Source organism: Telmatherina bonti (genome assembly GCF_933228915.1).
Source record: "Telmatherina bonti genome assembly, chromosome: 17".
NCBI lineage: Eukaryota > Metazoa > Chordata > Actinopteri > Atheriniformes > Telmatherinidae > Telmatherina > Telmatherina bonti.
In genome coordinates, this window is record NC_136615.1 from 8,110,119 (window position 1) to 8,134,142 (window position 24,024).

At 43.2% G+C, this 24,024-nt stretch overlaps 2 protein-coding genes across 6 annotated transcripts in view; both read left to right on the forward strand.

Moving 5' to 3' along the window:
- Positions 1-424: 424 nt before the first annotated feature.
- Positions 425-7,326, forward strand: nudcd3 (NudC domain containing 3). 2 transcript variants are annotated; one of them, XM_079256802.1, is made up of 6 exons: positions 425-752; positions 1,903-2,219; positions 3,137-3,269; positions 3,365-3,508; positions 3,640-3,828; positions 6,627-7,326. In XM_079256802.1, exons 1-6 carry the CDS (start codon positions 555-557, stop codon positions 6,735-6,737), a joined length of 1,092 nt encoding a protein of 363 aa, XP_079112928.1. In that variant the 5' UTR covers positions 425-554; the 3' UTR covers positions 6,738-7,326. The 2 variants fall into 2 exon arrangements, with proteins under 2 accessions (XP_079112928.1, XP_079112929.1); XM_079256803.1 differs by having other exon boundaries at positions 3,140-3,269.
- Positions 7,327-12,894: 5,568 nt separating this feature from the next.
- camk2b2 (calcium/calmodulin-dependent protein kinase (CaM kinase) II beta 2) overlaps positions 12,895-24,024 on the forward strand; it is a gene marked incomplete at both ends in the record, with an annotated part of 54,229 nt that continues 43,099 nt past the window's right edge. For all 4 annotated transcript variants that reach the window (XM_079257210.1, XM_079257209.1, XM_079257212.1 and 1 more), the window contains 3 exons: positions 12,895-12,956; positions 19,499-19,593; positions 20,947-21,006. In XM_079257210.1, the coding sequence (XP_079113336.1) occupies positions 12,895-12,956; positions 19,499-19,593; positions 20,947-21,006 (217 nt within the window). The remainder of the gene's footprint in view (positions 12,957-19,498; positions 19,594-20,946; positions 21,007-24,024) is intronic.

The following is a 24,024-nucleotide window of genomic DNA, read 5'->3' on the forward strand; positions in this document are numbered from 1 at the left end:
CAGACATTGTACTTACGCATTTTATCTGCAGAGCTCTGAAACTGTTGAACGATATTATTGTACAAGTTCTGGTCTGTCTGTCAGGTTCACATCTAATATCTGGAAAAACTGGCACTCCTTGCTTTGCACTTCTCTTTTTGTATCTACCTTTTTTTTTTTTCATTTTATTTTATTTTTCTATTTCTATGGACCTAGATTCTGTGTCCTTAATAAAGCTGGAATTGAATAGATTTGTTCGGTTTGGTTCCTGCAGGCTAATTTGAATTTTTATTTTTTTCATTATAGTAAAAAGCTGAGTTTTTCTAAGTTGTTTATTACTGTAGTTTATGAGAAAATTTAAAAAAAGATTTAGATGCATATTTACCAATAGTTTGGACGCTTATTTTGAAAGCCAAAAACCGGAAGCGGCTTTGCAGTTCTGGAAGGAGGAAAACAGTTGTGAAGAAACGTCAACGTTTGCTACTTTCTTGGCCTAAACTTGAATTTTCTTGACAAACCCTTTCAGTTTTCAGCTTGGTGGGACTTTCAGGATCTGCTGAAGGAGAAAAGCCGCGATGGCGTCGCCGCTCCAGATGACAGAAATGTACGACAGTGCTCTGCTGGGGATCTTGCAGCACGTTGGGAATATCCAGGATTTTCTGCAGATCTATTTCGGTTTTTTGTATCGCAAGACGGACTTTTATCGGCTGCTGTCAGGTCCTGACGACAAAATGGGCTTCCCTCCAGGTGTTGCAGAGAAGATGGTGCTAAAGGTGGAGTCTTGTTTGCTTCCTACATCGTTTCATGGATCATTATATGTGTCATTGCTTGGGTCGTTTTAAAGTCACTAAACTTAAACAAAACAAACTGTTTTTAAACTAATTAATCGGGCTGTGACGATATGCTTTTGTCCCGATTCGATTCGATTCCAATTTTTTGGGTGCCCATTCGATTTAAATTGCGATATTCACAATTCTTCGATATTGCTGATTTTTGTAGATTAAAAACAAAATAAATGTATAAACTGTTTTTTTTGCTCGTCATTTATCTTGATTTCAATGAGGAAAAAAACAACGCAGTTGCCAGACCATCATTTAGCTGCTATAATGCCCAAGAAGACAAGTAAAAAGATCAATAAAAATGACAAATTTTATGATGGAATATATATATATATATATATATATATATATATATATATATATATGTATATGTGTATATATATATATTTTTTTTTAAAAATCGATTTTAAATTTGTGAAGCAAAAAAATCCTGATTTTCAATTTTTCGATTTGATTTTCCCACCTCTACTAATTAATAGGGGTTTGAAAATCGAATCGAAAAATCGAAAATCTGGGTTTGTTTCATCACAATTTTAAAATAGATTTTTTTTGTTAAAAAAATCAATTTGTTTATCAAATAAATAAAATGAATGCACTATAAAATGTTTGTCTTTTTGTTTTTTATTTTTATTGATCTTTATACTTGTGTTATTGGGCATTACAGCAGCTGAACGATGGTCTGGCTACCGTGTTGTTTTTTTCCTCATTGAAATGAAGAAAAATTAAGGGCAAAGAAAGTTTTATGCATTTTTTTTCTTTTCAATCTACAAAAATAGTGAGAATCATAATTTAAATAGAATTGGCACCCAAAAAAATTGGAATCAAATCGAATCGGGACAAAAGCATATTGTCTACTAATCAACGTACTAATCAACGTACCGTATGTCATGTCATGTCATGTGGATGTTTTTTTTTGTTGCTTTCTAATATTTCAGGTTTTCTTGTTGACATTTTCACAGTTTTTTGGAACCTCATTTGGGTTTTTGCATTTGTTTTAGTACTACTCTAACTTTGTACGTTTAGTTTCTCCTCCTCTGTTTTTAGTCATGCCTTGATCTGTGACTTTCTTTCATTTCCCCTCCAGACGTTTAAGTTGTTTGAGAAGCTGGCAGAGCATGACAGGGAGCGAGCACTGAGCCAGCTGCAGAAGAGAGAAGAGAGTAAACAAGTTCCTGCAGCCATCCAGGAGCTGGAAGTCACTTCTGAGCCATGCAGAGAGAAGGAGGAGCAGGGAAGCGCAGAAACAGCACAGGTGGAAAGCTCTTCCTCAGATGCAGGAGATGCCTCTGCTCCTGCAGCCTCAGATGTGTCTGCTGAACCTCAAACCGCCAGCAGCAGCAGCGATCCTGAAACTCAAGGAGATCAAGCAGCTGCAGAGGGTGCAGCACCAGCGGCAGCAGCGTGAGTTACCACAAAGGTTTCTTCCATCCAAACTTGTGTTTGTTGCTGAATTAAATGCACTAAACAAAAAAAATAAGTCTATTTAGATTCATATGCAAATTTCTCAGCTGCAGCCAGTTCAGTTTGCAACATCTCTACCTACTGTATCTGATACAGTTGTGCTCATATGTATTCATCCCCTTTCATTAAAGAAAAGGCTGAATTTACAACAGTCACTCAAATAACTGGAGACTTAAAAAAGAAACAATAACTAAAAATTTGCAAAAATATCATTTGGTATTATAAGACACTGTTTTTTCATTTAATTGAGTTGAAGAAAGGAAAAACAAACAAACAAACAAATGTGTCCTGGACAAATGAGAGACTTTTCTGTTGAACAGTGGGACAAAATACCTGTCAACAGGTGCAGAAGTCTGACTGAGAGGAACAGAAAACACCTGACTGGAGCGGAAACATTAAAAGATTGTTCAACTAAATATTACTTTATGACTGATGGACTATGTAATAAATTATCTTATTTGTTTGCTTTAAAAAAAAAATTCTATTGAACCAGAATTAGAAAATAATGTCATGATTTTCATAAAATGTTTATTTATTATTACTTCAGTCAATTTCAGCTGATTTTACAGGCAGCTGTTTTTTTCCTTTTTTAATGAAAAGGTATGAATAAATATGAAACTGTATGTTGTCACAGTGATTGTTTACTTGAATAGAAAATAACTTCATTTTTCTCCTGTGCAATGAGTGAAATACACATTTAAAGTGGTTGAAAACATGTTAAGCAGTACTTTACTGAAGAACGAGGTAATAACAGCAGGAAACATTGTGTAACAATTTGTTGCTCGCTCTCTCTGTGTGTGTGTGTGTGTGTGTGTGTGTGTGTGTGTGTGTGTGTGTGTGTGTGTTTTCTGTTTCAGAAGTCAGGAATCGTTCCAGTCCAATCCAGACAGTTACAACGGGGCGGTGAGGGAAAACTACAGCTGGTCTCAGGACTACACGGATGTGGAAGTTCGTGTGTTTGTGCCCAAGACGGTTATGAAAGGCAGACAGGTGGGAATGGTCTTCCAGCGACCGGGAACGACCGGAACATCGTCCTCTTTCTGTTTACAGGTTTTTTATTTACTGCGTCTGCTTGCTGTCGTCAGGTTAGTGTTAGTCTGCAGACTGGCAGTGTACGGGTGTGTGTGAGGGACGGATCGGAGGAGAAAACACTCCTGGCGGGAGAATTCACACACAAGATTAACACTGAAAATTCGCTGTGGAGTCTGGAACCTGGGAGTTGTGTAGTTGTAAGTACACACACATTGTTATGTTCATTATCACGTTTCAAACGACTACAGAGGTTGGAGGTTTTGTTAAAAGTTGTCGTCTCAGACAGATTTAAGACGTGTTGGTTGAACCGGGTGTCTTTGACTCGCAGCTGTCGCTCAGCAAGACCTCCGAGGTTTGGTGGAACGCGGTCCTGAAAGGTGAAAAGGAGATCGACGTGAACCAGATCAACCGCGAACGCTCCATGGCAACGGTTGATGAGGAGGAACACGCCGTTCTGGATCGGCTGACGTTCGACTACCACCAGAAGCTGCAGGGAAAGCCTCAGAGTCACGAAATGGTGAGAAACCAACTCCATCAGAAGAATCAGGTAGTCATTCAGACGGGTGGATTAACTCGCTGTAAGGATCCGTCTGATTGGCTGGTTTCTACGTAGTTCCGTGTCTCTGATTAGAGGTGTGAATAAATGTCATTCATGGATGAAAACACACATTCCATCTCTGGTTTTTAGTTTATTATTATTATTATTATTTTATTCTGTTTATTTTCACATTTAGTTGGATTTTCATTACATTCATTTCATTACAGTTGTGCTCATATTTATTCATTAAAGAAGGAAAAAAAAACAGCTGCCTGTAAAATAAGCTGAAATTGACTAAAGTAATAATAAATAAAATTTGTATGAAAATCAGGCACTTAAAGGTGGAGTATGTAAGATTTTTAATATTTAAAAAACTAACTACAATCATAATTAGAAAGTTTTTTGAACATGTAGGTTCCAGTCTGTTCATATTTGATGTGTTATTAAATTACAAGTTTAATTAATGACAAATGACAAAAAGCACTTTTTTTTTTTTACTGGTAGGAAAACATTTAAGAAGGGTCTTTGTCATTAATTAAACTTGTAATTTAATAACATCAAATATGGACAGACTGGAACCTACATGTTTAAAAAAAACTATCTAATTATGATTGTAGTTATTTTTTAGTTACTTTTTTTTTAAATACTGAAAATCTTACATACTCCACCTTTAAAGCACAGACAAAACATTGAAAGTGTGCAGTCATTGCTGCTGTGTTTCTCATTCAAAAGGTAGTCTCGCTTGCCCACGCAAACATGAATATAAACACTCGGATGCTGCTTTTAGAAGTCTTAAACAGTGCTGCCAACTGGAAAATATTTCAGACTGACTTTTTCCAATTTATGATTCAGATCCAAGATTCACTTAAAGTGGAACTATTTTGTGCATTTCAGGCTAATTTATTTTTATTTCTGAGACCAGAAGGGCTGGGATTGATGGAGTTATTGTCACAAATGGCTTTATTTACTTCAGACCGACCCTCTCCGTAGGCTGTCAGATCAGCCTGCGGGCAAAACGAGTGGATTGAGACTCTTCCGCATTAAGCCCCGCCTCCCGCCACTGCACTACATCGGGAGCGCGCACCGCACCTGCTTTCGCCGTCATTGTAACATCTCATAAACAGAAGGATTAGGCTGATATGAACTCAATAAAAAAACAAACTACAATGTCAGCACATAGCATACAGCCCTACATGTTGGAACCTGAATCAGACCCTGAAAACGAAGTGGAAAACAGCAACCCACAGCAACGAATGCAGCAGGATGTCTCTCTTTGGTAAACTCACCAGCCATCGTTGGAAATAACTTTATCCCACGTTTTCCACCCGCCTGATGTATTTGTACATGCCCTTGTTAACCAGTAGAAGGTAACCAATCACCAAACCTTATCCCCCGGGACGTCACAAGGATTTCCAAGTAGAAAAAAACTCTCTAAAACGACGCGTTTTTCGTCGCCATGGAAACCGAACGGAGAGAGTGCTGGAACTCAAACTCAAACTCAAACATGCGTTTAGGTGATAAAAAACAGTGTCGTTCACATGTCTGATGAGGATTCAACACTGTAACACTGTAGAAAGCTCAGAAAACTCCAAACACCATCATAAGAACCCTTTAATTACTAATTACATATTTTAACGGGGATTTTCACACCGTCATATGAACTTTTTGGGCAGGAATAAGTGTGATAAGCAGGCTTACATCACATGGTCCGACCTTGAGTTGTGGACCTTAAAGTGATCTTTTATTTTAATGTATTGATAAAATTTAGATTTGATTTGCATTTTTGTTGGGTGTGATCGAGGGACCGTGATTTGCAGCCTACCTGATACTCTTAATCTCTGCTTGCTGTCTGAATGCAAATCTATCTGCTGTGTTTTTGAAAGCTTTGTTACTCTCTTCCATCCTGGTGGAGAGTTTAGGATTACAAAACAACAGGGACTGATTTAACACTGGAAAGTTTAGTTACAGGTACAGTTGTGTTCATATTTTTTCATTAAAGAAGGAAAAAAACAGCTGCCTGTAAAATCAGCTGAAATTGACTAAAGTAATAATAAATACAAATTTTATAAAAATCATGACATTATTTTCTAATTCTGGTTCAATAGAAATATTTTTTTTAAAAAGCAAACAAATCAGATAATTTATTACATATTCCATCAGTCATAAAGTAATATTTAGTAGAACAATCCTTTAATGTTTCCGCTCCAGTCAGGTGTTTTCTGTTCCTCTCAGTCAGACTTCTGCACCTGTTGACAGGTATTTTGTCCCACTGTTCAACAGAAAAGTCTCTCATTTGTCCAGGACACATTTGTTTGTTTGTTCTTTTCTTTCTTAAACTCAATAAAATGGAAAAAACAGTGTCTTATATTACTAAATGATATTTTTGCAAATTTTTAGTTATTGTTCCTTTTTTAAGTCTCCAGTTATTTAAGTGACTGTTGTAAATTCAGCCTTTTCTTTAATGAAAGGGGATGAAGACATATGAGCACAGCTGTACATCTCTTTGTGTATTTAAAGGCTGGAACATATTCCAAAATAAATTCATGAGAAAATCTTTTACTGCTTGTAGCGTTGATACGAAATGAGGAAACGTTTCGGTTGTCTTCCTGATTTATCTGGATGGATCCTTTCTTTTCTGACCAGTGATCATAACCTCCCTGTTTCCTCGCGTAGATTTTTATGTTATTATTATGATAAAGCTACATGCTTTAGTTGCATGTTTTGCCATGCAGGTTGTATGAACCGTACACGCGTGACGTTCCTGTCATTCTCCACAGAAAGTCCACGACATGCTGAAGAAGGGCTGGGATGCAGAAGGCTCGCCGTTCAAGGGGCAGCAGTTCGACCCGTCCATGTTCGACATCCCGCCCAGCGCCGTGCAGTTCTGAGCTGCAGCTCAAACCAAGACAGATGTCAGCCGACTAGTTTATTTCCAGGACTTTTAGCTGCTGGACTGTTAGCAGTGTGTGTGATGAGGTGTGTGGATTAAGAGGAAGGTAAAGAAAAACTGATGACGACGTGGATCAAACAACGATTGCAGGTTTTGACAGATTGAACTGTTTTAGTCTTTAGTTATCCTTCAGTGCCTATGTGTTGGTTGTTATTTTGTTTAATTTCTTAAACAACATCCCCACTCTGTCAAGCATCTATCAGTCCATCATATGTCTAATTTCCAGTTATAAATAAACCAAATATTCAGAAACGTGAGCAGAAAAATGCAGATTTCTTGTTAGAGATAACCAGAACCTGCGGCTCTCAGAGGGTTAAAAATGTTTCACTTATTTGCTTTATGTATATAAATACCTGACATGTTAAATGACATTAACTTTTTCTCCAAAGTATGAAATGTTTTAATTTCATGTCTCTTTCCTGCAATCAGCACGAAACCAGAAACGTGCTCATCTGCCGCGTAAACGGACATTATGTGAGGATCTACTGCTGCAGATTTTTACCCCAAAACAAGACTTGAAAACATTTGTTGAATAAAAAAATGACAAAGAAAATATTTCTGAATTTTCTTACTTAAACAAACGAAAAGGTTTTTTTTTTTTCTTCCCCAGAGTCTGAAGACGACTCCATCTTCACAACGTCTCCTTCACACTGAAAACAGATTCTCATAATGATGATACGATGAGGACTGCTGTCTCTAACCATGTTGTTGCTGAATATGAAGGAGGAACATTCTAAAGCTTTATTTTCCAGAAGTTGCAGCAAAGTTCCAGCTGAAGCGTGGAGAACAGCTGATGCTCCTGGAGTGTGTGTACCTTGGGATGTTAGGGGTTAAAGTTCTGCATTGTGATGCTTGTTGTGGATTCTTCTATCCTCTAGAAGGAGCAGTTCCTGTTGACGGCTGCAAAATATTTCCAGTCAGGCCAGGAGAAATCCACCTGCAGGGACGAAGGTTATTTTAAATCCACATGAATAAGTTTAAGTGATGGTATGTTGGTCTGAGACAGTCAGAGAGTCCATCTCTTCCTCCGCTACTGACTGTTGGATTGTTGAAAGTTTGCGGGTGGAGGTGAAGGCCGAGGAAAACCTGCGTATGGAGGACATACTGGAAACTTTTCTAGGTTTAAAAAGCCAACATTTGTTTGGATCAGAGCGACAACATCTGGCAGGACAGAAGGAACTAAAAGTGTTTCCCGTGTTTCAGAACGGTGCAGCGACACAAACCAGCTCTTTCACTGGATGGAGACCTCTGAACCTGTAAACACACTGAAACAGTTCCCATGTTGTTCCCAACCAGCTGCTTTTTATAAGATCAGCATTAAAATATCCCTGCCTTAAAGTACAGTCCAGTATTTACAGGTATGTTACAATATAACATTTTATTTACATATTATTTATTTAAAACAAACAACTCAGCGATTAACTCAAACTTTATGCACAATTCTATTTTAGTAAATTTCAGTATTACATGTTATATTATTAAAAATAATTTTTATTACAGTTTCCAGATTTTTCTTTTTTAATGGAATCAAATTCAGTTCATAAACAGTCACCTTTTTTCATTTTTATGGTCTCTTCAGGAGCCGCTTTGGATTCAGACAACCAGGTGATGTCCCAGCGTTCATTTAACTGGTTTCCATCCATCCATCCATCCATCTATCTTCTGCTGCTTATCCGGGGTCGGGTCGCGGGGGCAGCAGCCTAAGCAGGGAAGCCCAGACTTCCCTCTCCCCAGCCACATTTGCCAACTCTGCGGGGGGGATCCCGAGGCGTTCCCAGGCCAGCCGAGAGATGTAATCCCTCCAGCGTGTCCTGGGTCTTCCCCGGGGTCTCCTCCCCGAGGGACGTGCCTGGAACACCTCACCAGGGAGGCGTCCAGGAGGCATCCTGACCAGATGCCCGAGCCACCTCAACTGGTTCCTCTCGATGCGGAGGAGCAGCGGCTCTACTCTGAGCCCCTCCCGGATGACCGAGCTCCTCACCCTATCTCTAAGGGAGAGCCCGGCCACCCTGTGGAGGAAACTCATTTCAGCCGCCTGTATACGAGATCTCGTTCTTTCGGTCACGACCCACAGCTCATGACCATAGGTGAGGGTAGGAACGTAGATCGACTGGTAAATCGAGAGCTTCGCCTTCTGGCTCAGCTCCTTCTTCACCACGACAGACCGGCGCAGAGTCCGCATTACTGCAGACGCCGCACCGATCCATCTGTCGATCTCACGCTCCATCCTTCCCTCACTCGTGAACAAGACCCCGAGATATTTAAACTCCTCCACTTGAGGCAGGACCTGACTCCCGACCCAGAGAGGGCAATCCACCCTATTCCGGCTGAGGACCATGGTCTCAGATTTGGAGGCGCTGATTCTCATCCCAGCCGCTTCACACTCGGCCGCGAATCGCTCAAGCGAGAGCTGGAGATCACGACCAGATGAAGCCAACAGGACCACGTCATCCGCAAAAAGCAGGGACCCAATCCTGAGGCCACCAAGTCGGATCCCCTCAACACCTCGGCTGCGCCTAGAAATTCTGTCCATATAAGTTATGAACAGAATCGGTGATAAAGGGCAGCCTTGGCGGAGTCCAACCCTCACCGGAAACGAATCCGACTTACTACCGGCAATGCGGACCAAGCTCTGACACCTGTCGTACAGGGACCGGACAGCTCGTACAAGGGGGTCCGGTACCCCATACTCCCGGAGTACCCCCCACAGGAGCCCCCGGGGGACACGGTCGAACGCCTTCTCCAGGTCCACAAAACACATGTAGACTGGTTGGGCAAACTCCCATGCCCCCTCCAGGACCCCAGAGAGGGTATAGAGCTGGTCCACTGTTCCACGACCAGGATGAAAACCACACTGCTCCTCCTCAATCCAGGATTCGACTATCCGGCGGACCCTCCTCTCCAGGACCCCTGAATAGACCTTACCAGGGAGGCTGAGGAGTGTGATTCCCCTGTAATTGGAACACACCCTCCGGTCCCCCTTCTTAAAAAGGGGGACCACCACCCCAGTCTGCCAATCCAGCGGTACTGCCCCCGATGTCCACGCGATGCTGCAGAGGCGTGTCAGCCAGGACAGCCCCACAGCATCCAGAGCCTTAAGGAACTCCGGGCGGATCTCATCCACCCCCGGGGCCTTGCCGCCAAGGAGCTTTTTGACCACCTCAGCGACTTCAGCCCCAGAGATAGGAGAGTCCACCCCTGAGTCCACCAGCTCTGCTCCCTCATGGGAAGCCGTGTTGGTAGGATTGAGGAGGTCTTCGAAGTATTCCCTCCACCGACCCACAACGTCCCGAGTTGAGGTCAGCAGCTCCCCATCTCCACTGTACACAGTATTGACGGAGCACTGCTTCCCCCTCCTGAGCCGCCGGATGGTGGACCAGAATCTCCTCGAAGCCGTCCGGAAGTCTTTCTCCATGGTCTCGCCGAACTCCTCCCATGCCCGAGTTTTTGCCTCGGCAACGGCCGAAGCCGCATGTCGCTTAGCCCGTCGGTACCCATCAGCTGCCTCCAGAGTCCCACAGGCCAAGAAGGCCCGATAGGACTCCTTCTTCAGCTTGACAGCATCCCTCACTGCTGGTGTCCACCAACGAGTCCTGGGATTACCGCCACGACAGGCACCAACGACCTTGCAGCCACAGCTCCGGCCGGCCGCCTCAGCAATAGAGGCACGGAACACAGCCCATTCGGACTCAATGTCCCCCGCCTCACCCGGGACATGTTCGAAGCTCTGCTGAAGGTGGGAGTTGAAGCTCGCTCTGACAGGGGACTCAGCCAGACGTTCCCAGCAGACCCTCACAACACGTTTGGGCCTGCCAGCTCTGACCGGCTTCCTACCCCACCATCTGAGCCAACTCACCACCAGGTGGTGATCAGTTGACAGCTCCGCCCCCCTCTTCACCCGAGTGTCCAAGGCATGTGGCCGCAGGTCCGACGATACGACTACAAAATCGATCATCGAACTGCGGCCCAGGGAATCCTGATGCCAGGTGTACATATGGACACTCTTATGCTGGAACATGGTGTTCGTTATAGACAATCCATGACGAGCACAGAAGTCCAATAACAAAACACCATTTGGGTTCAGAGGGGGGGGACCATGCCTCCCAATCACTCCCCTCCAGGTCTCACTGTCATTGCCCACGTGAGCATTGAAGTCCCCCAGCAGTACAATGGAGTCCCCAGAAGGAGCACCCTCCAGCACTCCCTCCAAGGACTCCAGAAAGGGTGGGTACTCTGAACTGCTGTTCGGCGCATAAGCACAGACAACAGTCAGGACCCGTCCCCCCACCAGGAGGCGGTGGGGAAACTACCCTTTCATCCACCGGGGTAAACCCCAATGTGCAGGCACCAAGCTGGGGGCTGATGAGAATGCCCACACCTGCTCGGCGCCTCTCACCATGAGCAACTCCAGAGTGGAAGAAAGTCCAGCCCCTCTCGAGGGTACTGGTTCCAGAGCCCAAGCCATGCGTCGAGGTGAGTCCAACTATATCTAGCTGGAACCGCTCAACCTCGCGCACAAGCTCAGGCTCCTTCCCCACCAGAGAGGTGACGTTCCACGTCCCTAGAGCCAGCTTCTGCAGCCGGGGATCGGACCGCCAGGGTCCCCGCCCCTTGCTGCCGCCCAGCTCACATTGCACCCGACCCCTACGGCTCCTCCCGCAGATGGTGAGCCCACGGGAGGTGGGGCCCATGTAACCCTTTTGGGCTGAGCCCGACCGGGCCCCATGGGCGAAGGCCCGGCCACCAGACGCTCGCTCTCGTACCCCGCCTCCAGGCCTGGCTCCAGAGGGGGTCCCGGTAACCCGCGTCCGGGCAAGGGAACATTTATGCCCAGGTTGGTCGTCATCATAGAGGTTGATGAGCCATGCTTGGTCTGGTCCCTCCCCTAGACACCTGTTTGCCATGGGTGACCCTACCAGGGGCATAAAGCCCCCGACAACATAGCTGCTAGGATCTTCGGGACGCACAAACCCCTCCACCACGATAAGGTGACGGCTCAGGGAGAGGAACATTAAGATGGAGCATCATTATAGTGTGTTGTAGCGTAACCAAGTAGAATTAGCCTTACTGTTACTTAGTAGAGCTTCAATTTGTTGATAGTGAATGAATATTAACAGTCCTGCCTCCTAAAACGAGAAGAACAATCCAAAAATAATTATTTTTGTTCACTAAATAAATAATTGTTCATTGCCTGATTTCATTGGGTGGTTGAATGGTGATGCATCAAATTCCGGATTTGTTAAAGAAATAAAAGATGAAATATGAAATTCGTAAAGCTGGACAGTGAAGACTTGAAGGATAAAATTCAACATTAAAGTATTGATCTGATCTTGTTGCATTGCAGAAAACTTCCAACTCTTCTGGAAGTAAAAATTCATGTGATAAGTTTTTATTTCTTAAATGAAAAAATCTTGATGTAAATATGATTAATAAAAAGTTATGTGTAGAATAGAATAAAACTGAAACCCACAACAACACTCCTCAGAGTTTATTCAGTTAAAATAAAGTTTTATTGATTATTTAAGTCAGTTCTTAAAATTAAGCAAAAAAAGTTAGTAAAAACTAATAGTATATCTATCTAAGGAGCTTGTGTCTTTATTGTTTTCAAATGTCATGTTATCGACTCTTTGTTTTAATCCTTATGACTTGATTTTAGCACTTGGTGTTGCCCATGGCATGAAAAGTGCTCAAAGTTTGATTTGATTTATTGTTTATTCTAGTGAGGGGTTTTCCTCTCACATACATGCAGCTCCATCAACGCAATGATTCACTTATGATGATTTATTTATGATGGGGGTGAAATTCTGATCTCTGCATTCCTCATTTAGCTGCCAGCATCTTATTTATTTATTTTTCTGGTTCCTTATTTTTTCCTCCGGAGGACCACGTCATGCGGTGAGCTCACATTAACACCCCGCGTGGTATTTAAAGAGTCCGCCCTCCTCGCCTTGCAGACTTCTGCCGGAGTCCGGAGCCGCGCGTTCATGTGCCAGCCTGCAGCCGTCCGGAGGTCTGAGGAGGGCGGAGACTGAAGCCAGAGAGGCACCGAGCGTTTGGGACTCCTGCACACACACGTCCGAGTCCAAGCAGACATCATGGCAACGACGACCTGCACGCGTTTTACAGATGAATACCAGCTGTACGAGGAGCTCGGCAAGTAAGTGTGTGTTCCAGCCGAGCAGGAGGCTCCTGCATGCAGCCTGACCCTGTCCGACCAGCAGCAGGGATGGAGATCTGCACATCTGCTCCATCCCTTCACAACAACTGTTTCTGAAACAACTTTTCATATTTATGTTTAATTTTCATGATTTTCTGTTCTGAGCATGCAGTTGGATTTTGTGTGGAGATGGGGTTCCACGAGCTCAGGAGCACTTCTGGGCATTCCCTCCTGCTTCCTCTTCCTCTCCTCCTCCTCTCCCTCCAGTGTCCAAAGGCTAATTAGGGACAAATAGGCCTGATATCAGGCAAAAGGCTGATGTGTTGGAATTAAGCTCCCTCATCACCAGCTGGCTTTTAATCACAGTGGCACACAGCTTAGCAGGGATGCTGCTGCTGCAGCTCCCGAGCTCCTGGAAATCTAACGAGGTGTGTCTTGTGACTGAAAAGGAGAAGAAAAAACAGAGTTTGGTGATTTGTGTGGCCTCTTAACAGGATGCAGACTAATCGAGAGGCTGTAGAGGCAAAGTGGGTAGATGCAAAGTGGACTCAATGTCTCTGTCAGGTTGTGCGTGGGAAGAGAGGATCACTCTGCAGTGTCTGCCTCACAGGAACGTTTATTCCTCAGCCAGCTCTGGAGGGGGGAAAAAAAGCTCTACATGATATCAGTTTTGAACCTTAAATGTTCCTTTTACGGTTCAGTTTTCCGTGATGGGAGTGTTGCCCAGCCTTGTGTGTGTTCATGTACGTGGGAAGCTGAAGACAATAGACTTAGGAGCTGCAGCTGTCCTTGCTGATAAGAGTCCTACTACTGTTTTGTTTATGACTTTTCAATATCTTGAGTTTATGTTTGAGATGTGCCATGAAAAAGATCCCCAAATTACAGTATAAATAAAGAGAACCGGGACTCTCTCCAGAGTAGTATCTCTGCAGGATGGGCATGCTGGAAAATAGACACTCTCACTCAAGTTAGTACAGTTATTATTCAGCGTATATTAATGTGTGTCTGAACTGAAAAACATCCTGGTTAGATTTAAAAATAAGAAACTACTTGGTTAGGTTTGGGAAAATCATGGTATGGCTTTAACACAGGCTGACAGGGGGAGAAAAACCTGTTTCTGGCTAAAAGAGTGGTCGCATCAGCTTCGTTAAAAGCTTGCGTTATGTGATCGGATGCGGTTGCAGCTCTGCCAGTGGAACTAACAGCTTACGCATCTGTCAAGATGAAGCTCTTCTCGCATGCAAATGCCACACAGAGAGGCCAAAGTTCAAGCCAGAAGACTTGCTGTGTTACCTACAACGCTACCATCCAAGCCCTGTCACCTTTAAATGAGCTGTATTTTTCTTGACTTTCAACATTTTATGTGTTTTCTGTCAAATTGTGGCTAAATCTTTGTTTTATTAATCATTTTATTGTGATTTTATTTGGATTTTTAACAGTAAAAAGATGTTTTCAGTGCAGAATGTACGCACACTTTTAACTTCAGAAGCACAAAGCTGATCATTTCCAGTCTGTGAAGATTTTAACCATTAAATTGTCTTAATTGTTGCCTTCAGTGCAAAATGATGGAATTGGTTTGGCTCTCCTGCAACCTCAGTGTTTTCCTTCTTAGATCCGTCTTTCCTGGCTGCCGTCACCTTCTACAATATGCAACTTCAGTTCATCTTCATATTTTAGAAAAACACGCTCATTATCATTGTCATCTCGCGTGTTTTCTCTTAGCATCTCCTTCTTTTCTTTCTTCTTATCTATCTATCTTATCTAGCTTTTGCTCATTTCACATATTAATAAGTTACAAAGCACATCAAATGCTGCATTCTTCCATAATTCTACATTTATTTGCAGATATAAGCTGTTTTTTTTTTTTTTACTATCCAGCCTTTTCTAAAGGTGCAAAGATGGAGAAACAGAGGGTTGTATTAGAGATGTGATGCACTTTGAGGTGAACTAATCCAGGTTTTGGACCCAGATCCAGCCCTCCTCCTGACTCCCACCTGCCCTGCAGATAACCCATAATGTAGAAGCTCTGCCTCCTTTTCCACCATGCTGTGGGATGTCAGCGAGTGTCACGCTTACTCACCTCGTCTCCTCATAATCTATGCAAGCTGGAGAGCACATGAGAGGCAGGGGCTTTGAGGGGAGTGTGAGTGTTTCATTGTGTAACAATACTGAGGTGAGATAAAATTAGCTCTGAGGAATGACAGAGGTGGTTATTTCTGTAGGTCTCCACAGGGTTCGATGAGCGAATTTGGGCCTGAAAACTCCTAAAAGCAAAGCTACAGCAAATATCTTTAAACATGCCTCATTTATTTTGCCTGCTTGAGGCCACTGACATTAATGCAATGATTCAATTCATGCAGGAAAATGACTTGAATAAAAGAAAGAGATAAGTTGTTCCAGCATGTGACTGCATGGAGCATTGTTAGGGAATTAAACATACTTCATGTTCACAACTGAAATAAACCAATTTAGCTGTTTACTACAAATATCACAGGTTACTTGAAGGAATTTAGGTTTTTTACAAATATGGTATTAAAGGAAAAAACACATATATTTGGTGAAATGCACATTTTTTCATTAATTCTAATTAGAATAAAATGTTTAGTCATAAATGACACATTTTGTGTTGTTAGAATAAAGTTTTAAATGTAATTTCTTGTCTTGTCAGTGCTCTGGTGAAATGCCAATGGGGCCAAAATGTTAAAGTCTAAGGAAGTGTGTGATTTAGTTATGTAAAACTGTGATGCATGACAAAACAAAAATAGAAAAGAGTGATCAGATGTGATCAGATTGTTTAGGAGGCTAAAATCCTCCACTGTCAGGCCAAGCCGTTTGTGAGGTGAACAGAATATCTAGTGAAGGTTTATGGCTATATTTCTTAACCTCCTACACAAACTATAGGAGCTATTTGGGGGATTTTGATTTTATCATCATGAATGGTTAGATGGGTCCGTGTTGCGGCAGCTGGTCCGTCTGATGCATGTCAGCATGCAAGAGAAATGTCAGGCTGAACGTCCAGATTTTTCTCCACTGAATAAATTGTGTGATTTGGCTGAGCAGTCTGTCATAAAGAGACTAACTCCATATATATATATTTTTTTTTAGCTTGTATGAATCCAGAACCTTGTGTTTTCAACCTCTTTTTCACCATTTGGTAGAACATTTTCTATAACCAAGTTTATTTGTGTTTTTACTTATTTAAAATATTTTTATTGGAGTTTTTAGATTCCATACAACAGTCCACCCATCCATCCATCCATCCGTCCATCCATCCGTCCATCCATCCATCCGTCCATCCATCCATCCGTCCATCCATCCGTCCATCCATCCGTCCATCCATCCATCCATCCGTCCACCCATCCATCCATCCATCCGTCCATCCATCCATCCATCCATCCATCCATCCATCCGTCCATCCATCCATCCGTCCACCCATCCATCCATCCGTCCATCCATCCATCCATCCATCCGTCCATCCATCCATCCGTCCATCCGTCCATCCATCCATCCGTCCACCCATCCATCCATCCGTCCATCCATCCATCCATCCACCCATCCATCCATCCGTCCACCCATCCATCCATCCGTCCATCTGTCCATCCATCCATCCGTCCACCCATCCATCCATCCATCCATCCGTCCATCCATCCATCCGTCCATCCGTCCATCCATCCATCCATCCATCCATCCATCCATCCGTCCATCCATCCATCCGTCCATCCGTCCATCCATCCATCCGTCCGTCCATCCATCCATCCGTCCATCCATCCATCCATCCATCCGTCCATCCATCCATCCATCCATCCATCTTCTGCCGATTATCCGGGGTCGGGTCACGGGGGCAGCAGCCTAAGCAGGGAAGCCCAGACTTCCCTCTCCCCAGCCACATTTGCCAACTCTGCGGGGGGGGATCCCGAGGCGTTCCCAGGCCAGCCGAGAGATATAATCCCTCCAGCGTGTCCTGGGTCTTCCCCGGGGTCTCCTCCCAGAGGGACGTGCCTGGAACACCTCACCAGGGAGGTCCAGGAGGCATCCTGACCAGATGCCCGAGCCACCTCAACTGGTTCCTCTCAATGCGGAGGAGCAGCAGCTCTACTCTGTTCTCCTCCCGGATGGCCGAGCTCCTCACCCTATCTCTAAGGGAGAGCCCAGCCACCCTGCGGAGGAAACTTATTTCAGCTGCCTGTATACGAGATCTCCTTCTTTCGGTCACGACCCACAGCTCATGACCATAGGTGAGGGTAGGAACGTAGATCGACTGGTAAATGGAGAGCTTCGCCTTCTGGCTCAGCTCCTTCTTCACCACGACAGACCGGCGCAGAGCCCGCATTACTGCAGACGCCGCACCGATCCGTCTGTCCATCCCACGCTCCATCCTTCCCTCACTCGTGAACAAGACCCCGAGATATTTAAACTCCTCCACTTGAGGCAGGACCTGACTCCCGACCCGGAGAGGGCAATCCACCCTATTCCGGCTGAGGACCATGGTCTCAGATTTGGAGGTGCTGATTCTCCAACAATACATGACACACTTTATCCAGGAACATTAGAGAAAGACTATAAAGGGGTTTTCTGACAGATTGTGACAAACAACAACTAATTTAACCTGAACTGCTTCTATGGCTGAAAGCCCAGTCATCCCTTCATATCCCCCCCATTAAAGGGAGAGAAACAAGTAAAATGCACACGTCAGATCCCAGAGGAACAGGGATGGGGGGGTTAGGTATCTCGTCACTTTTTGGATGAACAACAGTTCTGATATTCTACAAAGGCTTGGCAGGATTTGTCGAAAACATTTCCAGAGCATGCAAGTGAGAGCTTGACCTTCTCAAGTTTGATATGAGTGTTAGGACCTTCCTGAGCCAGTTATTGTGTGAAGACGGAGAGCGTGTTTCCATTTAAATAGAAAAAGGCGTCTGGTCAGTCGAGCTGTAAAGGCCAATATCTGGCGCTTCGTCATGGGGAGATTCGGTTTTTGTGAGTGTGTGTGTGTGGCATGGATCAGGTGCCAGAAGCCAGTAAGGTTTGGACAGGACCAACATATACTGCACCTGTTACACCGATCACTAATCTAGGGTGAATCCTCACCAACGGAGCGTGAATGAAGTGCCTCCTGAAAAAACCCCCACTTCATTGCTGGAGTTTCTTATGGATTTGTCAAAATAAACTTTCCCGAGTCATCCCTACCACATCATTTGGACGTGTTCGTGTTTGTTTTCTCATTACTGTCACGGTTTTTTTGTTCCTTCCTGTTTTATTTTGTAATTTCATTGTATTGTTGTCCTTTTTGCTTCCTGTTCATTATTTCACCTGGTTTGATTTATTGATTCATTTCTCCTGTTCCTTGTTACTCCCTCTGTGCATTTATACCCTTGGTTGCAGTTCTTTCTCTGCTGGTTCATTGTGTGTCTCTGCAGTCAACCCTGTTTTTCTTATCAAGTTTAAATTCTGGAGTTTAAAGCGGTTCTATGATGTAATTTCTAGTTTTCTGAGCTTTCCACAGCGTCATAGTGTTGAATACTCATCAGACATGTGAGCTGAGTTACTTTTTATCATCTAAAAGCATGTTTGAGTTTTCCAACGCCCTCTTTGCTTGGTTTCCATGGCGACGGAAACGATTGGTTTTAGAGCATTTTTTCTACTTTGACGTTTTCGTGATGTCCCGGGGGGAGGGACTCAGTGATTGGCTGTCTTCACGAGGTTGTTCACGAGAAGAAAGCCCCGCCCACTTTCACTGCTCACCATAACTACTCCTAGCAGTTGACCAATCAGACGCAGGACAGTGGGCGGAGCTTTCTCTGTTGGCTTGTTTCTGATAGAGGCTGATCTGAGAGGATCAATACAAAATAAATGAAGGTTTTTTTGTTTTGTTTTTTGAAATGCTTGATTATTTCTTGCCATTCTGAACTTGCATATTAAAATAAATCAGACTGAAATGTGTATAATAGAGATACTTTAAATTAAAACGTCTCTGTCTGGCATTGTGCCTCCTCTCTCTGCTTTTGGTGCCACACCTCCACGATCCATGACAATTACTGAGTCGACTTTTGACGTTTTAACTAATGTCACTGTATTTAAACTGTCGGATCAACCATTTATTAAAAATCATGGCCTCTTAATGTAAAGAAAAACAATTTTCTTTTGCTTTTTTCTTTGAGCAAACTTGTAATTTTTAGTTATTTTGGTTTTGGACTGAGATGCTACAGCTTCTTGTGTGTACCTTGTCACAAAAAGTTAAATCTTTTCATGTCAGGTGCCACCAGGTTTTTTTTTCCCAGCCTGCTAAAAAGCCATTACCTGCAGAGCACCTGCATTATGTTGTTTCCACAGACTCGCTCCTTTAGGATAGTGTAGACAAGCCCAGGTGCTAAAAGATTTCCCACTATTCTCTGCTTGGGATCAGGCATGCATGAGCAGAGAGGATGAGTCCAGGACAAGATGAGGTCACCCACTGATAGCTGAGATGTCTGTTTTGATGCTGACAAAGCTTTTATGGCAGCTGACCCTTCTCCTCCTTCTTTCTCCTGTCTCTTGTTTCCCAGGGGGGCCTTTTCAGTGGTACGCCGCTGTGTCAAACTCTGCACAGGCCAAGAGTACGCCGCCAAAATCATCAACACCAAAAAGCTCTCCGCCAGAGGTGAGAAAAAGGAAGTTATAAGATAGTGCCTTGGTGTACCCGGGGGGGCATGTGTGTGTTCTGCCAAATGCAGAAGAAGTGTCGTGGCGTTACTGTGTGTATGTCCCACATCTCAGAGCTCGCATTAGCATAATTTAGCACTTGCTTGATTCCAGCATGTGAAGCCTTCATGTCTGTTCCTTGGAGAGAGGCAGATGATGCTTCAGTCAGAATCTAAAGCATCTGAGCTTAAAAACCATCATTTTCCTAAACAAACGGCTACATAAACAGTCTCCTTATGTTGTTAGCTGCAAACTGGATTGACAGGTAGAACAAACAGGATTCTTTTAGATATTATGTCTCTTTTAGTCCAGCAGCTTCTGTCAGGAGTTTTTTTTTTTTTACTCATCAAATAATGAGACTAAATATAGTAACGGTAGAGTTATTAAGGCACAGAAATGAGATGATGGGTAGGACTGTGGAAACCGCACCTATGTTACAAACAACAGCTGTCCTCTGTCTTACCGGCTGATGTTTGGAGAAGAAGTTGTTCATGGTTTAGTTTTTAATGACTGACACAGATGTGTGTGTCTGACCTGCAGGGCAGGACCAGCTGTCACTCAGAGTGAACGGGATCCTTGGATCACTTAAACACACTTTTGTTTCCTCTAACTGGCTCTTCCTTGGTTCCATCTCTGCTTTTATTGCTTCCTTTCTTCATTTTGGCTTCACTCTTCTCCATTTGTTTCCTTTCTACTAATTTCACATCCTTTCATTTCATTTTGCTTCTCCTGTTTCTCGCTTTATCTTGTGTTGTTTCTACTTTTCTTGCCATGTTCTTTTCATTGTGGTTTCCCGTTCCACTCATCTGAACTCATACATCTTCCTCCTTTCTCATCCTCTCATTTTTATTTTTATCCGTTGTTTCATAGTTTATTTCCTCCTAACTCTCCACATCTCCTCCCCTGTTTACTTCCCAACCTCTCTTCTTTCTCGTCGTTTCTCCCTGTTTTTCCTTCTTATATCTCTCTTGCGACACTAATTTCTTCTCATCTCACTTTTTCATTATTTTCACACCTTTTTTTTATCTTCCTTCTCTTCTTCTTGTCTCCTTTCTGGAAGAAAACGGGTTAAATGAACATCTGGGACAAATGCAACCTTCAGGCTGTTCTCGTCTGTGTGTGTGTCCATCTGAAACTAGCAGTGTGTATTAAAACATATGTTTTGTGTGTCATTGCCGATCACCTTGAAGATAGTTTCTACCATAAACTTGAGACACATTTGAATTTTTACGTGACAAAAAATGAGTGTTTAGAGTCATATGTGTCTTTTCATGTTTAGAAATAATAATAAAAATGTTAAATTTTCTTGTAGACCACCAGAAGCTGGAGAGAGAAGCCAGGATCTGCAGACTGCTCAAACACCCCAACATTGGTGAGTTTGTGTACATGGATTCAATTTTATTGATATATTATAATTTATTATATAAATAGTGATATATTCATAATTATTCATTTATTTATAATTATTTATATTGATATATTTGCAATTATATTTTTTTATATGTGATATTTTATATAATTATATTATTATATGATCAATAATATATAATATAATATAATGTAATATAATATAATAATTATCATATTATTTTATATAATTATATAGTTAGATTTGATAATTATTGATATATTGATATATTTATTATATAATTATACATATATTAGAGAGAAAAGGGATTTGTATTTCCTGTCATGGATAGATAAAATCTGAATCCTGGATTACATTAAAGTGAGTTTTATTACAACATTATGTTAAAGCCCTAGTGTGTGGGAATTACTCCTTCCAGGCAACACACACGTATGAAGCTAACAAGTTCAACAATTTTGTCCCCTTGTGGCTACTGTTTGCATGCAATTGTGATTAGACTTAAGTAGAATACATATTAATGAAAGTAACACTAGTTATTTGCATATTACTTTCTTGTATTTGAAGACAAGAGTCTTCAAATACAGTTACAGCAGAAATCCTCCTGAGTATGTGTCTCAGTATGTTGTCAACTCTAAAAGCCTTTCCAGGCAGGTGTCTGTGGGGGCTGCTACCTTTAAATTATAACAGCAGTGGAGTGAAACTTGCCTAATAGCTGAAGGTTCCTTGAAAAATCAGGAAAAAATCAAGTGGGGAAGCAAAATGTTCATGAATCTTCACCCATCATGAGACAGAACTACTGAGCTGAAACACTGCTGCATAAATGAGCTGACAAATGATTAGAAAGTGGAGTATTTCAACCCTGAACTACTGGTGAAACCACTCCACCATGATGCCAGGAGAAACTCCAGTTTAACCCAGAGCTACTGGTGAAACCACTCCACCATGATGCCAGGAGAAACTCCAGTTTAACCCTGAACCACAGGGTGAAACCACTCCACCATGATGCCAGGAGAAACTCCAGTTTAACCCTGAACCACAGGGTGAAACCACTCCACCATGATGCCAGGAGAAACTCCAGTTTAACCCTGAGCTACTGGTGAAACCACTCCACCATGATGCCAGGAGAAACTCCAGTTTAACCCAGAGCTACTGGTGAAACCACTCCACCATGATGCCAGGAGAAACTCCAGTTTAACCCAGAGCTACTGGTGAAACCACTCCACCATGATGCCAGGAGAAACTCCAGTTTAACCCAGAGCTACTGGTGAAACCACTCCACCATGATGCCAGGAGAAACTCCAGTTTAACCCAGAGCTACTGGTGAAACCACTCCACCATGATGCCAGGAGAAACTCCAGTTTAACCCTGAGCTACTGGTGAAACCACTCCACCATGATGCCAGGAGAAACTCCAGTTTAACCCTGAACCACAGGGTGAAACCACTCCACCATGATGCCAGGAGAAACTCCAGTTTAACCCTGAGCTACTGGTGAAACCACTCCACCATGATGCCAGGAGAAACTCCAGTTTAACCCTGAGCTACTGGTGAAACCACTCCACCATGATGCCAGGAGAAACTCCAGTTTAACCCTGAGCTACTGGTGAAACCACTCCACCAAGATGCCAGGAGAAACTCCAGTTTAACCCTGAGCTACTGGTGAAACCACTCCACCAAGATGCTAGGAGAAACTCCAGTTTAACCCTGAGCTACTGGTGAAACCACTCCACCATGATGCCAGGAGAAACTCCAGTTTAACCCAGAGCTACTGGTGAAACCACTCCACCATGATGCCAGGAGAAACTCCAGTTCAACCCTGAGCTACTGGTGAAACCACTCCACCATGATGCCAGGAGAAACTCCAGTTCAACCCTGAACTACTGGTGAAACCACTCCACCATGATGCCAGGAGAAACTCCAGTTTAACCCTGAGCTACTGGTGAAACCACTCCACCATGATGCCAGGAGAAACTCCAGTTTAACCCTGAACTACTGGTGAAACCACTCCACCATGATGCCAGGAGAAACTCCAGTTTAACCCTGAACTACTGGTGAAACCACTCCACCATGATGCCAGGAGAAACTCCAGTTTAACCTTGAGCTACTGGTGAAACCACTCCACCATGATGCCAGGAGAAACTCCAGTTTAACCCTGAGCTACTGGTGAAACCACTCCACCATGATGCCAGGAGAAACTCCAGTTTAACCCTGAGCTACTGGTGAAACCACTCCACCATGATGCCAGGAGAAACTCCAGTTTAACCCAGAGCTACTGGTGAAACCACTCCACCATGATGCCAGGAGAAACTCCAGTTTAACCCTGAGCTACTGGTGAAACCACTCCACCATGATGCCAGGAGAAACTCCAGTTTAACCCTGAGCTACTGGTGAAACCACTCCACCATGATGCCAGGAGAAACTCCAGTTTAACCCTGAGCTACTGGTGAAACCACTCCACCATGATGCCAGGAGAAACTCCAGTTTAACCCAGAGCTACTGGTGAAACCACTCCACCATGATGCCAGGAGAAACTCCAGGGAAAGACTCGGAGTGGAGGGAAACCGTGGACTCTGACATTTGGTTTCATGTCAGAAATAAGCAGAGCTTTGCTTGCTGGCTTCTGCCTGATCATGTTTAATAGTTTGAATCTGATTTAATCCTCCAGATTCATCCAAACTGAACGTAACTCCAAGCAGTAACTCTGGTGACTTAGCCGGATTGAAAGTGACGCCTGTCTCGTGACGCTGACTTTGCTGTCGTCTCTTCATACGTTACTAATCATTAATGTCCCTTCTTACGACAGCTTATTGTCATTTTTTTAGTTTTTACATCGGCTATATAGTCTGTGTTTAGAACCATAGATTCATGGGTGGTTTAGGGATTTCTATTGAGAAAAATGCAGACCATTTTTAGCATTGTCCCTGATGAATAAATAAACTAACAGTAATTCCTTCGCTTGCTTTTGTAAAAATGCAGTTGTTACGTAACATTTGCAAGACGGAGATACATCTAGATGTGAAGGT

What these genes read in the sequence shown, in the direction of transcription:
- nudcd3 (XM_079256802.1), top strand. Translation starts at nt 555, where the DNA reads ATGGCGTCGCCGCTCCAGATGACAGAAATGTACGACAGTGCTCTGCTG. An exon ending in GCAGCACCAGCGGCAGCAGC is followed by an intron (nt 2,220 to 3,136) that starts GTGAGTTACCAC and finishes TTTCTGTTTCAG; the next exon opens with AAGTCAGGAATCGTTCCAGT. An exon ending in AGCCTCAGAGTCACGAAATG is followed by an intron (nt 3,829 to 6,626) that starts GTGAGAAACCAA and finishes CATTCTCCACAG; the next exon opens with AAAGTCCACGACATGCTGAA.